Source organism: Odontesthes bonariensis, chromosome 5 (assembly GCF_027942865.1).
Source record: "Odontesthes bonariensis isolate fOdoBon6 chromosome 5, fOdoBon6.hap1, whole genome shotgun sequence".
Taxonomy (NCBI): Eukaryota; Metazoa; Chordata; class Actinopteri; order Atheriniformes; family Atherinopsidae; genus Odontesthes; species Odontesthes bonariensis.
Window position 1 is genome coordinate 31,508,233 of NC_134510.1, and position 16,662 is coordinate 31,524,894.

Sequence of the window (16,662 nt, forward strand, 5' to 3'; positions counted from 1 at the left end):
TTATATTTGTTCAATAAATCTTCTTACTTTGATTTTTTTTAACAGACACAAATGCAAAGACAAATGGCTTAAATTATCACAGATTTTTCCTTTTAAGAAGTCTTCATTATTTCAAGCTATTCTTGTTTAATTATCATTCATAGACAAAAAAGTAGCATGTCTAAAGCACGACTGCCGGGTTTAAACAGATAAAGCTGCCTTCTCACAGATCCACTGATGCTTTTCATCACAGCTCACTGATTTCCATCCTTCATTTTGGACGGATATTACACATCGACCATCCTGGGCATAGTATAGCATCCAGGAGCTGAATAAATGTTTGTCAGCCAAATCACTTCCATCGATCCACTTCCATTTCCCATTTTCTGCTTTCAGGCCGATCCAGAATCCATTCCACCCAGAACTGCCCCAACTGTAATCACTGACAGTTTTCTGAGGAAAACAGGGAGGAAGTTATCAGAGATCATTTGGATTGAATGTAGACACTGTCATCAAATTAGTCAGTGTGTGTTCAGATCATGAAAATATGTTTTTCATTTCATATGGCCTGTCAGTTCACTTATTTTATTACCTTTTCAGGATTATCACCCACAACAACCAGATCTGAACCCTTTCCTCTGCAGTCTTCTCGAGCTCCTTCCCAGCTTCTCCTTTCAGCACGCTCAGGGTTATTTACTGCATAGCAGCTCGACTGAGAGTGTATCCAGCCTTTCTCGCATTGCTTACATGTTCTTGCTGAAACAACAAGTATCGACAAATAAATATTTAATTGCATAATGATATTATTATTACGTATATTTGGACATAAACTTATAGGAATCTTAACATACCGTTATTTTCTTTTGGACAGTAGGCATCAATGCTCCACTGAGCTCGACTGATGTTGAACTCAACCTGCTTAGCCTCAATGGTTTGTATTTTTTCTGTCAGGTTTTTCCTGTCAGCCTCCAGCTCCTGGTTTTGTGTGTTCAGCTCCTGGTTTTGCTTTGAAAGGTTCTTGTTTTCTGCAGTCAGGTTCGTGATCTTGTTTTCGAAGACATCATAGGCTTGTGTCAGGTTGTTCATCTGGACTGTCAGTTGATTCTTCAGCTGCTGGTTTTCCAAAGTTAACTTGGTGTTGTTTTCAGAAATTACTGATGTAACTACAACAAGAGAACGACAAAACCTTTAAAATGTTGTTTTTGACTTTGAGACTTTGTTGAAGCACAGGTTTGTTTATTTTAGACATTTTCAATAAAACACAAAATGTATTTCCACTTGTCTTGCTTATACTGATCATGAAGAGATTATTTTAATACCATTATAGCACAATACATAATCCAGACTAATACACTTTCATTGGGGAATAATGTACGATTTATTGTTTGTGACATGTTAAATGTTTAAAAGGCACAGTATAATTTTTACCTCTAAAAAAAAAAAAACCTGACTCCTCTATTGAACAGAAGTATTCTGATAGGTAAATCTCTCTTTCATTTGTTCACACATTTACATGAAGGAACTCACAGTAGATACGAAGGGTGATGATTACCACCAGAATTAGCCAACATGCTGCTAGAGGTGGAAAAGAGCGAGTGAAGGAGAGAAACTTGTGACCTGTCAAAAAAGAAGAATTCAGTTTCTCAGCAACTATTAACACAGTCAATGACTACATAACTACAACTTTAAGTACAGTTTTAACGTGAAAAAAAGGAACCAATTTGTTATATGTATGTATGTTTTTCATCTTTTTTAACATCATTAATTAAAAAAAATTGTTGTCAATGTTGAATTTGAATACATAATACACCTGTGGTGGTCTCTAGTTTATCCACAGTGCTTTCTGCTGCTTTAATACACTCATCATCTTCTTCGATTTCCTCTGAAAGATATGCAGATTCCACAGTTAATATGCCCATCAGTTGGCTCTTTTGTCAATGAAATGAACATCTATTGTGGTTTTCCAGAAGATAATGTCTCCACATGCCTTGTTTTATTGAAAATAAATCCACTTTGCGACCTGGCTTTTACTCTTTTGTTTCACATGTCTGCTTTGTTTGTTTTTCAATTTCTCGTGTTTTCCACCTGTCTGACAGATAAACCTTCATTGTTGGATGGTAACCTTTTTTTGTGTTAAGAATGTTTGTCCGTCTTAGTAGAGCCGCCATGACTAAATCTTTAATCAAGGGATCCATTTAGATCTGAGGTACCCTTCAACAATGGGAACTGCAATACCCTTATGTTGCAGTGCATGTTATGCTAACATATCAATAAAGCAGATGCCACTTAATCAACCATTTCAGTTCTAATCGGGAGATTCACTTGAGGAACTCTCAAACAAAACGTGGATGACAAAATTAATTCAATATTTAGCAGCAGTCATGCAGAATGTAAATCTACACAAAAACACATGAGCCTCCTAAAGTTTCCACCAATTAAAAAGTGTCTTACCTTCAGGTAAAGAAACATTTGGGTTTCTAATAGTAACATCCAGTCTGTGTGCCTTTCTGTTCATCTTAAAAAAAGAAGTGAAGTCTTATGGGGAGGAGTACACCTGCTGCCGATTTTATAGTTTACAGTAAAGTTTGTGGTTGTAAGTTCTGCTATGAAAGTCAGAAAGCCCTTCAGCAGGAAAAAATAGTTTTTTTCTGACCCTGAAGCTTTTCTCTGAGTTTTCTCATAATCAAATATTTCTATATTGGCCTTGAGTTGGACAAAAAGATTAAAAACATTTGCAATATGCTTTTTCTCCCTAATAAATCATATTCAAAAGTGTGAAAATATTTATTTGTTGTGGCTGGATTTATTTGTTTGTGATGGACTAACTGTCCAGGATGTACCCTGCCTCATACAAAATGACAGCTGGGATAGGCTCCAGCTCCCCTAGAGCCTATTTTTCTATTTTTCTTCCTATTTTAAATTTTTTTTTTTTCACTATTTTGTGCTTTTAAAGCCAGTGATTGAACATATCATTGTTACTCAAGTCCTGAATTAAATCATTAAACTTTCCATCTACATTTAATAGAAACTTAACATTTAACTCCCAATGATGGGCAGTAATAAAAATCTGTTAAACAAAGATTAGTAGGTTATTGTCTCCTTTTTAAGAGTGACAAATGTCATCAGCCCATGCTGAAAGCCCAGCCTGAGCTTCGGTAGGCACCACTTCCCCTCCACACTTTTGCTTTTGTCTCATCACCTGCTCAGTTTGTCAGATTGTGGTTTACAACAATAGACTTTGCATTTGGTGTTTTTTTTTTTTTTTTTTAGAAATAACATCCGCAGTCAAACATGTAGAAAGATGGATGGTACTGAGATGCCACTGGGAAACAAATGAAAATGTCACATAAATGTGTTTCACTTGTATCATTGTCACATATTCATGAATCATTCTGATGGTTCTTGGAAAATTCATTTTTCCCAATATGAATTACATTTAGTCCATTATGAGCAGGAGGAATGTTTGCCCCATCAGCTTTTGAAGACTTTTTATCAAATATATTTCTGCAGAACAATCATTTTCCTAAAATGTGGATATGAACTGATTGTGACAGCAGATCATGTTGTTATGAAGACATTCTGCAGATAATAGAATTCTCAGACAAAGTAAATCAATGTCTGGTGAGGTGACATGATGTAAAAATCCACAATGTAGCTCTTTCTTGAACTGCCTGCAGCTTTCTTAGATAGCACAAAGATATTCCCATTTTTTCAATTCTCATTCTGAGTAGCTGTTAGCTTAGCTCCTCCATCAGAACTCCTCCTGTATCTCCAAACAGAGAGTACTCTGACTGCTGTTACTGAAGGTAACACAAAATAAACACGTAATTTGGTTAAGATTAAGATAACCTCATGGCAAGGGCTTGAAAAATATAAAAAAAACATACTTTATCACAGAAAGCTTCACCGACATTGTCCATGTAAACTCCCCATAAAGGCCCCAGTTACATTCAAAATTAATTAGTTTACTTGTTGAGTTGCCATTTTCATCTTTCATTTTAGAAATCAAGCTTAAAACATTTCTAAATACCCTCCACAGTTACTGTTCTGTTCGTTAATCTTGTTTAAAAAAATGTATTTTGCAAAGTAAGTTTCCTTGTGTCTTTATCCTTATATTTCTCACCTTTTTTTTTTTTTTACATTACACTCATGTTAGAAATTAATTAAAAACCTCTCCTGTGCTACTCATGTATTTATCTTAAGTAAAGATGACAATAAAAAATGTTTTAAAATCATTCAAACACTTCCCTCAGCTCTCCTGTTACCTTTTCCTATTGATGTGCTCTAACAAACACAGCAATGCTGCGCTCTCTCAAACTGTTTTCCAGGATCTGTGATGATCCAACACAACAAATGAAATATCTGCAGTGAATCAGCTCTTATTTGCAGAATGACTCAAAACTGGAGAAAATCCTCACACAAAAGGTGATGGTAAAGAAAGTTTCTACTTGCTCTCAAAGTGTTGTCAGTGTCGTGTTTTAAAATGCACGGTGCATTATGAACATGCAACTCCACCAGCTTTGGAAGTTTTAATCTACCAATCAGTATTTGATCTGAGGGTGATTAAACATTTGGATCTTTTTTAACACTAAGTGTGCTAAATGTGTGCTGAGTCAGAGCTCAAACAAACGGCCATGAAGTCTGCACAGAAAGATCCAAGTCACATCCAAAACCAAGACTTTCCTGCTGTAAGGCGACAGCTCAACCACTGATCTTCTCTGATCTGTGCTGGAGCTCTGTTGGTGCGAAAGTTTTTCCTCTATATTTGTGTTCAGAAGTAGAAGACACAATGTTGCCAGATGTCTGTCGACTTCATATTGATGCAGCAGCCCAAATAAAAATGATATTACAAACTTCATTTGAGAAAAACAACACTAAACAACACTCAATAATGTCACTAACAACCATTACAGAGAAACACACATTTTATACAAAGCAGATATTTAATTCTTGTTGCAGCGTAACACAAAAATACTTTTTAACATCAAATTTAATTCTACAGCCACTGTAACATTTTATCTATAGTTATACAGCGCCCTCTGCTGGTCAAAAAACAGCAACAATTACAAGCGCTGCAGGATCAACAAAAAGATAATAAACATATTCCTGATAGTTGAGTATATCTGGGATATTACTACTGTAGTTCTCTGAATGTTGATGTCGATAGTCAAGTCAGTACAAACAGGATTTGATATGTAATCATATTTGTGGGAAACACAAACAGACAACCGAAATCAGCATTATTTTTTCCATTTGATGATAAGATAAAACTATGAACACTTATTTCAGAAAAACAAAAAAACTTAAACTATTACTTAAGATATAATATACTGGCATGTCATTTAATTTACATTTACATTAACTTTAACTGAAGGATTTAAACAGAGAAAGCTGCCTTCTCACAGATCCACTGCTGCTTTTCATCACAGCTCACTGATTTCCATCCTTTGTTTTTGACAAGTATTACACATCGACCATCATTTGTAGCGTCATTTCGACAGTCATTGTTGCGTTTAATCAAAACTCATACAGCGCCCCCTGCTGGTCAAAAAGCAGCAACAAAAAAAAGAGCTGCAGGACAAACAAAAACAAATAATAATATAATAGTTGAGTATATCTGTAATCTTATTACTGCATTTCTGTGAATGCTGATGTCGATAGTCAAGTCAGTACAAACAGGATTTAATATCTAATTACATTTGGAGAAATGTAACATCTGAGTGTCTTTTTCACAGAACCATCCTCATATAACTGCTTAAATCAGCACTTTCTTTTGATGATGTAGAAGATAAATAAAACTATGAACATTTGTTTTAGAAAAAGTGAAATGCAAGTTTTTTTTTACTTCAGTGTAACAGCAGGATTTAAACAGATAAAGCTGCCTTCTCACAGATCCATTGCTGCTTTCCATCACAGCTCACTGATTTCCATCCTTTGTCTTTGACAAGTATTACACATCGACCATCCTGGGGCTCTTGTGTTATCCAGGAGCTGAAGAAAACTTTGTTAGATCAAGGCTGATCGTTTTTATTATTCAAAGTGATAAGAATGTTGTGTCTCTTACTTGTCAGCCAAAACACTTCCATCGACCCACTTCCATTTCCCATTTTCTGCTTTCAGGCCGATCCAGAATCCAGGGGTCTTCCAAATCATTCTGTTAACAGATGTCTGAGGAAAACAGGGAGGAAGTTATCTGAGATATTTAAATGTTGCTCAAATGTAGACACTGTGATGAAATTAGTCAGTGCGTGTTCAGATAATCAAAATATATATTTTGATTTCATATTGCCTGTGAGTTCAGTTATTTTATTACCTTTTCAGGATTATCACCCACAACAACCAGATCTGAACCCTTTCCTCTGCAGTCTTCTCGAGCTCCTTCCCAGCTTCTCCTTTTATTAGGCTTATGGTCATTTACTGCATAGCAGCTGCTTGTTATGAGTAACCAGCCTTTCTCACATTGCTTACATGTTCTTGCTGAAACAACAAAAATCAACAAATGAACATTTCATTGCATAATGATATTACTATTATCTGTATTTGGATATAAATATATTGGGATCTTAACATACCGTTTTTTTTTTTTGGACAGTAGGCATCAATGCTCCACTGAGCTCGACTGACGTTGAACTCAACCTGCTTAGCCTCCATGGTTTGTACTTGTTCTGTCAGGTTTTTCCTGTCAGCCTCCAGCTCCTGGTTTTGTGTGTTCAGCTCCTGGTTTTGCTTGGAAAGGTTCTTGTTTTCTGCAGTCAGGTTCGTGATCTTGTTTTCTGAGACATCAGAGGCTTGTGTCAGGTTGTTCATCTGGACTGTCAGTTGTTGGTTTTCCAAAGTTAACTTGGTGTTGTTTTCAGAAGTTATTGATGTAACTACAACAAGAGAAAGAATATTTGTTTTGGAATTTTGACTTTGATGAAGTGCAAGTTTGTTTATGTTACATTTATTTCTAAGAAAACCCAAAATTTGTCTTGTTTAAACTGACCGTGAAGATATTTTTTAAATTCACTTTCAGTGTAAGAGGCGGGATACAGTGTATGATATACTGTTTGTTACATGTTAAATATTTAAATGTCATAGGATCATTTTTATGTCTGAAAATAATTATCAGGCTCCTCTACTTTAGAGAAGTATTCTTATAAATAAAATGACTCATAATAACTCACTGTGACTGCAACAATTCATTGCCCCTGATCTTTATAGACAGGAGGAATTACACCATATCAAAATAATATATAACATTATGCATACTGGCATCTGGCAAACTGCTTTCATGCAGGTTTGAGAAATATAAACCTAACCTTTAAATAAATTACAACAAACTTTTTAAAAGGAAGCTAAATCATTTTTATCTAACATTCACATGAAGGAACTCACAGTAGATACGAAGGGTGATGATTACCAGCAGAATCAGCCAACATGCTGCTAGAGGCAGAAAAGACTGAGAGGAGGAGGGAAACTTGCGATCTGTCAGAAAGAAAAAAAATTCAGTGGAAGTATCTCAGCAACACTTAAAACAGTCACTAACTATTTAAGTACAGTTTTAATGTGAAAAAAGGAACCACTTTGTTATACATATGTATGTTTTTCATCTTTCTGAGATATTACTTTTAACATTATTATTCATCAAAAGCTGTTGTTTTTAATAATATTGAATTAAAACACAAATACACCTGAGCTGGTTCCCAGTTTGTCCACAGTGCTTTCTGCTGCATTGACATAGTCAGCCTCTTCGATTTGCTCTGAAAGAAACGCACATCACATGCAAAAGAATTTCTAAGTTGATTTTTGTCTTCAAAGAGCCCAGTGTCTCCACCTATGTTGTTACATCCTAAAGGAATTCAGTTTTCAACTTGATTTGGGGTATTTGCCATCTTTCTTGTGTGTTTTTGAATATTCTGCCTCTTTGTATCTGTCTTAGTTTGCTTCTGCTTTAATCTAAGAGTCGCTCTTCTCTGCGCTGCCCTATATTTTTTGTTCTTCCCCAGATCATGTTTTACACATTATGTTTCTTACAGTTAAAGTTATGTGTTTGATCCTTGTCTTTTTCTGTTCTTTGCCACTTGTGACACATATTATTTCCCTGATTTTTTTTTTTGGTCTGTACCTGTTTTTTGCCTTTTTGTTCTACATCGTCTGTTTTTTACTTTCTCTTGCTTCCCCCCTGGCTGACAGATAAACTTTCATTGTTTGGACCGTAACCTGTTGTGTCTTCTGAATGTAAGTCCACCTAACTGAAATGGTCACGAACAGAACTATTAATCAAGGGACCCATTTAGACCAAGATGGCCATTTAACCATGAGAACTGCAGTATTCATATGTCGCACTGCATGTTATGTGAACAAATTAACATGACAGAGGTCACTTGACCATCCATTTCCATTTCAATCTGAAGATTCACCCAAGGAAACTCTCATGCTGAACATCGATAACATATTAGAGTTCAACAGTCTGAAAGAACTAGCAGTCCTGTAAACCCATGTAATGTAACATCTTCTAAAACAGATGCAATAATAGATTTTAAAAAATTGGATTCTGCACAAAAAGACAGGAAACTCCTTAAGTTTCAACATGTTATAAAGTGTCTTACCTTCAGGTAAAGAAATATTTGGGTTTCTCTGTGCTTTTCTGTTCATTTTGGAAAGAGAATAACCGTCCACACTGTGTGAAGTCTGAAGAGACATGTGCAAATGAACATGAACAAAAGGATGTGGTCTTTAGTTCTGCTTGGAAACTGTGAAAGTAATACTAAAGACAATCTTTTTCGTCCGCAGCAGCATCTCCTGCTGACCCCGCAGCTTTTGTCAGACTTTTGTCATAATGAAATTGTTCTATGTTGGGTCTGAGGACCAATTGGACATCAAAAAGAAATCTACAGTATTTATAATATCCTCTGCTCCCATACTAATTCATATAAAAAAAGTGATTTTTTTTTGTGCTCAGCATTAATAAGAAAGTAAACAACACAGACAAATTATTACAAGGTTGGATCACATGATGAGATATGGACAGGTAAACACAGGTAAACACATTGAAACCTGAGTGACCACTACATGTTCAAACAGTACAAAGGAACTTAGAGGCCCTCAATAACACCAAGGAAGTTTTTTTTTAATCAAACTTGAACTGAAAAATAGAACTATCTCGAGGGATTAACTTTAAAAAATACATGTTGATAAGACTGATAATTAGGAAGTTGTCTTATTCTTTAGAATGACAAGTTCCATCATGTAATGCTTCTCGGCACCACTTCTAATCTACACTTCTGCTTTTGTTTCATCAGCTTCTCATTTTGTCAGATGGTGGTTAACAACACTGAACTTTGCATTCGGCCTTTTCAGAACTACCAGAGGAAGCAGCAGTAAAACATACACAGAGATGGAGGGTGCTGAGCTGCCACTGGGTAAAAAATTCAACTGAAAATCAAAATACTGATTATCACTTATTCTAAAATGTCACATACAGGTAGCTCATTTCTTTTCAACTGTCACATATGCATTAGTTGTTTTGATATTTTTGGGAAAATCATTTAGAGTATATTATATTTTAAATAAAGTTGATAAATTCCTGACAGTAATTGCATTTCATCCAGGTTCTGTGCTGCGACACGATCTCATGACAGACTGTAAAATGCATACATTGCTCCTCAAAATGTACAACAGAGACATTTTTAAATATAGTTTAAATATTTATAGTTATAGAATATAGTTCTAAAAAGAAAAAAGGAGTAGAATAGTTAAGAGTTGATGATTGATAAAATTATAGAGAATCTGCTAATAAAGAACTAAAGAAAAAAGTTATTTTAAGTTTCAATACAGCAACAATTTACCTCCAGTTGTTTCAATAGGCTTGCCTTGTTCCTCTTTGTAAAACCCAAAATTGACCTCCCTGATAGATAGACTTGTTCCTGTCTCGATCTCTGTGGGTGTTTATGTTCACAGAACAGTTTTAAAAAGCAATGATAAGAATTACTTTTTTCTTCTTGCTCTTAAACTAAAAGCCCTGTTTGTATTACGTGAAAACATGAACAACCAACTCTGTTCATGGTCACTGTTCACAGGAGGAATCTTTCAGCTCGATTGTCATAATCAAATAATAAAACATCTTTCTATTGAGACTGAAAAAGAAATTTTGAATATGCATGGAATTTATCAATGGATGGAAGTATAAACAGATGGACAGATGTGTCACAGGATTAACGTACAAGCAGAGAAACTTCTTTAACCTTCATGACCTGCATGGATTTATACTATGGGAGTAAACTAAAGCTTCTGTGACTACATACAGCATAGGAACAATAATGGTGAATATAATCATTTCTGTAATCATTTTCTGTACAGCTTTTTGGGCTGTTGAAGGAAAAGCAACGAAACAGGGTCTACTGTTACTAGGAATAATAAATGTTTATATGTAATGCAACATTTCATAACATATATACAATAATTATGATTGTATATAATGTAATTATTGTATGCGTTCTGACATGTGAACTGTATGTGCTTGTCTACATGAGCAGCAGAATGAGGGTCATACAGCTGTGGGTTAGTCTGAGTCTTACTGTGCAGTTTTGCACCATACAGAGAAACTGACTTAAACTCTCTCTTGTAAAATGGCTTTAAACATTCCCTCAGTTCCCCTGTTACATTTTCCTCTTGAGGTGCTCCAACACCACAACAATCCTGCACTCTCTCAAACTATTTTCCAGGTTTTTTAAAAATTTGAGTATCTGCAGTAAATCAGCCCTTATTTGCAGAATGATTCCAAATTTATTGAGCTGAACCAAATAATTCTCACACAACAGACTATGGTAAATTAAGATTTTACCTAAAGTGTTGTCAGTGTTATGCTTCAAAATGCATCCCGCATTTATAATCTATCAGGCACTATTTGACCTGAAACTGACAGAACACGAGGATCTTTTTTAACACTAAGTGTGGAGTTTATCAGTTTCAAACTTGACAGATGTGTGTGGAGTCAGAGCTCAAACACTCTGATATGAAGTCTGCACAGAAAGATCCAACTCACATTTAAAATCAGAAGTCTCCTGGAGTACAATGAATATGTCCTCTGATCTCATCTGCTCAGTAAAGAAATAAAAAAAATAAAGATAGGCTAACTAAGATACTGAAGCTCCTTTTAATAGATATTATTGCTTTTTGTTAAACACACACTTACTCACTGGTTTCTTTTTTGGAGCTGCTGGTACTAATTAACGAGCATTACTGACTTTATAAAGAAAAAATAAATAAATCAACACTGTGACAATGTTTTGGTTACTTACAACAGACAGAAACGTGCATTTTCTACAAAGCAGATGTTTAATATCAGTTGCAGCGTAACAGGAAAATATTTTCTTACATCAAATATTTATTTCGACAGTCATTGTAGCATTTTATCAAAACTCATACAGCGCCCTCTGCTGGTCAAAAAGCATTAACAAATATAAGAACTGCAGGACAAACAAAAACAAATAATAATATAATAGTTGAGTATAGTTTTCATATCTAATTACATTTGGAGAAAACATTTCAATGTCTTTTTCACAGATACATCCTCATATAACTGCTTAAATCAGCACTTTCTTTTGATGATGTAGAAGATAAATAAAACTCTGAACATTTGTTTTAGAAAAAGTGAAATGCAAGTTTTTTTACTTCAGTGTAACAGCAGGATTTAAACAGATAAAGCTGCCTTCTCACAGATCCATTGCTGCTTTCCATCACAGCTCACCGATTTCCATTCTTTGTCTTTGACAAGTATTACACATTGACCATCCTGGGGCTCTTGTGTAATCCAGGAGCTGAAGAAAACTTTGTTAGATCAAGGCTGATAGTTTTTATTATTCAAAGTGATAAGAATGTTGTGTCTCTTACTTGTCAGCCAAATCACTTCCATCGACCCACTTCCATTTCCCATTTTCTGCTTTCAGGCCGATCCAGAATCCATTCCACCCAGAACTGTCCCAACTGTAATCACTGACAGTTTTCTGAGGAAAACAGGGAGGAAGTTATCAGAGATCATTTGGATTGAATGTAGACACCGTGATCAAATTAGTCAGTGTGTGTTCAGATCATGAAAATATGTTTTTCATTTCATATGGCCTGTCACTTCACTTATTTTATTACCTTTTCATTGTCATCACCCACAACAACCAGATCTGAACCCTTTCCTCTGCAGTCTTCTCGAGCTCCTTCCCAGCTTCTCCTTTTATCAGGCACATGGTCATTTACTGCATAGCAGCTCGACTGAGGGTGTATCCAGCCTTTCTCACATTGGTTACATGTTCTTGCTGAAACAACAAGGATCGACAAATAAACATTTCATTGCATAATGATATTACTATTATCTATATTTGGACATAAATATATTGGGATCTTGACATACCGTTATCTTTTTTTGGACAGTAGGCATCAATGCTCCACTGAGCTCGACTGATGTTGAACTCAACCTGCATAGCCTCCATGTTTTCTACTTGTTCTGTCAGGTTTTTCCTGTCAGCCTCCAGCTCCTGGTTTTGTGTGTTCAGCTCCTGGTTTTGTGTGTTCAGCTCCTGGTTTTGTGTGTTCAGCTCCTGGTTTTGCTTTGAAAGGTTCTTGTTTTCTGCAGTCAGGTTCGTGATCTTGTTTTCTAAGACATCATAGGCTTGTGTCAGGTTGTTCATCCGGACTGTCAGATCGTTATGGTTCCTTGTCAAGTTTTCGTTGTCCGATGTTAGTTTGTTGTTGAGTTTGGTCAGGTTGGAATTTTCAGCCAGCAGAGCAGTTTGGTTGGATTTTAACTGGCTCTCACTCTCATGAATGAATGTAACTGCAAAAAGAAAATTTTGCTTAATGGTGATTTGCTTAAATTTCCTTAATGGATGGTGGTAATACAATGTGGGTTTTTTCTATTATGGGTTTGGTAGATTACCACAATAAAGCTTATTTCTATCTGTTCTACCTCGTTCTTTCCAGCATTCTGGGAGCTGACAGCAAAACAAAATCAACTGAAATCCCTCAAAAATGCCTCAAATGCACCATTAGTTAGTTTATTTTTCAAGATGTTCTAACATCCACTGTCTATGTGTGGCCCTCAGGCCCGAATATGTTGTTTCATTCAGAAAATTTGGATGTTTTAAATTCAAAATAACAGCTGTGCACTCTAGATTTAAGTTAAAATCACTAAAACAGGAATTAATAGTAAAATTGTTGAGGATTTTATTTCAAGCCAAAGATTTACTGCATGCATTTTGCATCACAGTTGGCCTAATTAATTGTAAAATATACATTGAACTGGTATACTGTACTGAACATGTCAAAAAAATACAACTGAGAACCTGAATTATTTGCTCTCTGCACATATTGCTTCATCAGTTTTTGGGTCCACTTTCTAAGTTTGCTCTTGACAAACTTAGAAACTTCCAAGAAGAAACGTATAGAAGGTGAGTCAAAGTGCCATTACGGTGAATGATGTCACAGAGGAAATTAATACGGATATTTCTTCTGGATTTATTATGAATTGATGCTTATTTTTCATACTCACGGTAGACACAGACACCTATGATGCCCAACAGCAAAATGACACAAACAGTCCCAAAGCAGCAAGCCGACCACTGATAGAGATGACTCCTTTTTTCAGTTTCCTTGTTTGCCAAGAGTCCTGCTGAGGTTAAACACATGCACATATGTGACTTTAGAAGTCTGAGCTCATGAAATGTTGGAGGAACCCACAGTTACCCTTTTTCCCCAGCATCTTCCCTTAATGTCGGTATTCACAAGAGTGTATTTTGAACATATTATCAATTGAAAACAATTCAAAAAAGAAGAAGAAACAAAAGCAGAAGCAAATCATTTTTCCCAGGGCTTCTCAAGTCTCACATCATCTTAAGTCAAACTTTTCAGTGCATTTCAAAACACATACACACAACCTCAACCCACAACCATTCGTACTGAATGTTCATTTGCTACATTGTAAAGAAGAAAAAAAGGAAACTTGCACCTTAAAAATGCTTTGTGTCAGTGTGTTCTACATAATAAATTGCATGCATGCATACCTCCAACATTATCCACAATCATGACCAGGTTTCCTGCGGCATTAAAAATAAGCAAAGTGAACCTTTTACACAACATCTGTTCCAGAATGTAAAGGCTCTGAACAAATTCTACATGAGTGTTTTGATTTATTTGACTGAAAAATGCTTCTTAAATATCAGTTTTCTTGACTTTTAGAGACCGTTTTACATGCCTTCATCCCATGAGGCCTTGAATGTTGAATCAGCCCCTTCACAATCACTCAGCATGCAATTCATCTGACACATTAGTTCCAAATGAGCCAGTACATGAGTAACAATTCACATTTAAATAAAGTTCCACTGCTTCATCTGTAATATTTGCAAATTTGATCATTGTGAGCAAAGCTAAACTTCATAATTTACAACAGTTATAATTAAGTTCAGCTGCTGCACCCACAACCCAAAAGGGAACATGACAGCAGAAGTTTTTACACCAGCGTAGCACAAAGCTTAAACCGTTTCCTGCATCTTTTTTTAAGTACATCAGTCGTCTCACACTTCTTTTCAAAAGCCAGAATTTCACGGAAGTATGAACATTCATGTATACACAACATGGTTTTTTAAAACCTATTCCTGCCCATCATCTCATTATTCGTTAATCCTTCTATAACCCACATTTTATATAAATGTTTTTCTTCATACCTAAATGTATTTCCTCTGTGTAACCTCCTGTTTCATTAACATTCTGTAATGTGCAGTCACATGTGCAATGACCTGCCTGAATCAAGTCATCATTTTAGATTTTACATCAGGATATTGTAGATATTGTAAGAAACCGTGTGGAGTTGAACTTTAGTGAAGATGTAACTAATGAATAGCTGCTGTATACTATAAACCCAACCCTCTTTTTAGACTTCATATCTTATCTTTAGATATTCAAACTTCTTTTTGATAACCATACTGCAGCTGTAATGTGTAAATTCCTCTTCTGCTGGATCAATAAAGTCTATATTTATCTATATCCGTGTCTCTCTTTCTCTTTCTCTCCCTCTCGTTCTGTGTATATTTATAGATATAAATATATATACATATAAAACCTGGGAAATGTCAAATTCAATAAACTAGTTTCCTTTCATGATCGCAGCACAGATAGCTGTTTAAGACGGAAATGTTTTCACTTATGATTTTTCTGTTTAATGGTTTTTTTGTCCGTCTGTACGACTTACCATTTGAGTCAAGGTTTTTTTCAGTTGTTTCATTGCGCACTTTGACTTCATCATACACAGTCTCCTCCTCCGTCCTACCTGTAAGAATTCGAGAAAAATGAGAAAATTATTTCACAGTGAAATGTATTTTTGCTTGACATTAAGATATTGACAAAAGTCTGTTTCTTTAAGTCTTTAAGTTCTTCTTTAAATCTACATAGTTGGTATTCATCTATACATATGCTTACATATCTATCTATCCATCCATCCAACCATTTTTTATGCCCACTTAATATAATTCAGGGTCGCAGGGGGGCTGGAGCCTAGCCCCGCTGTCATTGGGTGCGAGGTGGAACACAGGCATCTTAAAAGGATATGTTTTTTATACTCTCATCAAAACAGAGCCAGATAAATACGTTTGCTTTATGCAAATGCATTTCAAAATTATTCTTGCAACAATCCAAAACAAATTGCCCTGACAAATACTGTTCAGAACATTTTTACTTTAATCAGCCTGCAAGCTGTAGCCACCCATTCAGCTATCGCTGTTCAAAGTTTGTAAAGTTTCCCGGATGTTTCCACTGCAAACTACTCAGCCTGGTCTGCCTTTGGTGAAAGTGGGGATCTCCTTATCAGCCGTGTGCTTTGCGAGCAAGTGATAGTTAAGACTTGACATACTCTCCCTGACAGTAAAGGCAGACAACTTTAACTTTCACTTTCCCAAATTTTAAGGACACAATTGTTCTTCACAGCTTAAACTTCTATCCGCAATTTTCGCTTTTGTAGATATTTCCCCCTTTATACCGATCCATTCACTACAATCAACACGATCGAAGCAAAAATACTCTATTAGTAAGCTCTAAGTTATTCCTTCTTCTTATACTATTATCAAGGAGAACATGAGAAAAAAGCAGCAGACTGATTCATATCAATTGTAGGGTTTCCTACATGAACTGTTAAAAACACATCTTACCTTTTGGTTTGGCTTGTTTAGTTTTAAATACAACAGAAGCATAATGAACCTCTCCCTCCTCCGCCATTGCAATAGACTAACTGATTAGTTTTATCACTCTTGTAGACAATAGTACCACAGTAATAGAGCAACAGAGCACCATTTCAGAGAAGTGGTTCTTTCCTCTGAGACACATCCTTCTATTAGACTTGAAAAATAAAAACTTCTGCTTTTGGCAGAGACTCATTTGCATGACATACTGTATATGAGCTGCCACTGGGTAAAAAATTCAACTGAAAATCAAAATACTGATTATCACTTATTCTAAAATTTCACATACAGGTAGCTCATTTCTTTTTAACTGTCACATATGCATTAGGTATTTTGATATTTGTTGGAAAATCATTTAGAGTATATTATATTTTAAATAAAGTTGGTAAATTCCTGACAGTAATTGCATTTCATCCAGGTTCTGTGCTGCGACACGATCTCATGACAGACTGTAAAATGCATACATTGCTCCTCAGAAAATACT

The 16,662-nt window shown here is 35.5% G+C and overlaps 3 protein-coding genes across 7 annotated transcripts; all 3 read right to left on the reverse strand.

Annotated features, from left to right (window-relative positions):
• Positions 1 to 180: 180 nt before the first annotated feature.
• On the reverse strand, positions 181 to 2,494 carry LOC142380605 (uncharacterized). The gene is made up of 6 exons (XM_075466516.1): positions 2,431 to 2,494; positions 1,790 to 1,861; positions 1,507 to 1,596; positions 831 to 1,142; positions 572 to 735; positions 181 to 432 (listed from the first exon to the last, which is right to left on the reverse strand). The coding sequence occupies exons 1-6, from the start codon at positions 2,492 to 2,494 to the stop codon at positions 181 to 183; spliced, it is 954 nt and encodes a 317-aa protein (XP_075322631.1).
• Positions 2,495 to 5,249: 2,755 nt separating this feature from the next.
• On the reverse strand, positions 5,250 to 8,654 carry LOC142380850 (uncharacterized). Of its 2 annotated transcripts, XM_075466773.1 has the most exons (7): positions 8,571 to 8,651; positions 7,653 to 7,721; positions 7,357 to 7,446; positions 6,552 to 6,851; positions 6,293 to 6,456; positions 6,044 to 6,147; positions 5,250 to 5,970 (listed from the first exon to the last, which is right to left on the reverse strand). In XM_075466773.1, the coding sequence occupies exons 1-7, from the start codon at positions 8,614 to 8,616 to the stop codon at positions 5,844 to 5,846; spliced, it is 900 nt and encodes a 299-aa protein (XP_075322888.1). In that variant the 5' UTR covers positions 8,617 to 8,651; the 3' UTR covers positions 5,250 to 5,843. The 2 variants fall into 2 exon arrangements, with proteins under 2 accessions (XP_075322888.1, XP_075322889.1); XM_075466774.1 differs by lacking the exon at positions 7,653 to 7,721 and having other exon boundaries at positions 8,571 to 8,654.
• A 2,625-nt stretch (positions 8,655 to 11,279) lies between these two features.
• Positions 11,280 to 16,309, reverse strand: LOC142380851 (uncharacterized). 4 transcript variants are annotated; one of them, XM_075466779.1, is made up of 8 exons: positions 16,149 to 16,309; positions 15,197 to 15,274; positions 14,013 to 14,045; positions 13,502 to 13,621; positions 12,365 to 12,607; positions 12,106 to 12,269; positions 11,854 to 11,966; positions 11,280 to 11,780 (listed from the first exon to the last, which is right to left on the reverse strand). In XM_075466779.1, the coding sequence occupies exons 1-8, from the start codon at positions 16,213 to 16,215 to the stop codon at positions 11,654 to 11,656; spliced, it is 945 nt and encodes a 314-aa protein (XP_075322894.1). In that variant the 5' UTR covers positions 16,216 to 16,309; the 3' UTR covers positions 11,280 to 11,653. The 4 variants fall into 4 exon arrangements, with proteins under 4 accessions (XP_075322894.1, XP_075322890.1, XP_075322893.1 ...); XM_075466775.1 differs by having other exon boundaries at positions 12,365 to 12,787; XM_075466778.1 differs by lacking the exon at positions 14,013 to 14,045 and having other exon boundaries at positions 12,365 to 12,787; positions 13,502 to 13,618.
• Between the last annotated feature and the right edge of the window lie 353 nt (positions 16,310 to 16,662).

Excerpts from the sequence above, each read along its gene's own strand:
- LOC142380605 (XM_075466516.1), bottom strand. The coding sequence starts at position 2,494 with ATGAACAGAAAGGCACACAGACTGGATGTTACTATTAGAAACCCAAAT. Across the intron at positions 1,862-2,430 it reads AAATGTTTCTTTACCTGAAG|AGGAAATCGAAGAAGATGAT; the intron begins GTAAGACACTTT and ends CATATCTTTCAG. Across the intron at positions 1,597-1,789 it reads TAAACTAGAGACCACCACAG|GTCACAAGTTTCTCTCCTTC; the intron begins GTGTATTATGTA and ends CTTTTTTGACAG.
- LOC142380850 (XM_075466773.1), bottom strand. The coding sequence starts at position 8,616 with ATGAACAGAAAAGCACAGAGAAACCCAAATATTTCTTTACCTGAAG. Across the intron at positions 6,457-6,551 it reads CTGTCCAAAAAAAAAAAACG|CAAGAACATGTAAGCAATGT; the intron begins GTATGTTAAGAT and ends TTGTTGTTTCAG. Across the intron at positions 6,148-6,292 it reads TGGGTGATAATCCTGAAAAG|ACATCTGTTAACAGAATGAT; the intron begins GTAATAAAATAA and ends TGTTTTCCTCAG.
- LOC142380851 (XM_075466775.1), bottom strand. The coding sequence starts at position 16,215 with ATGGCGGAGGAGGGAGAGGTTCATTATGCTTCTGTTGTATTTAAAACT. Across the intron at positions 12,788-13,501 it reads CATAGGTGTCTGTGTCTACC|TTACATTCATTCATGAGAGT; the intron begins GTGAGTATGAAA and ends TTCTTTTTGCAG. Across the intron at positions 11,781-11,853 it reads GGAAGTGATTTGGCTGACAA|CTCCTGGATTACACAAGAGC; the intron begins GTAAGAGACACA and ends AGTTTTCTTCAG.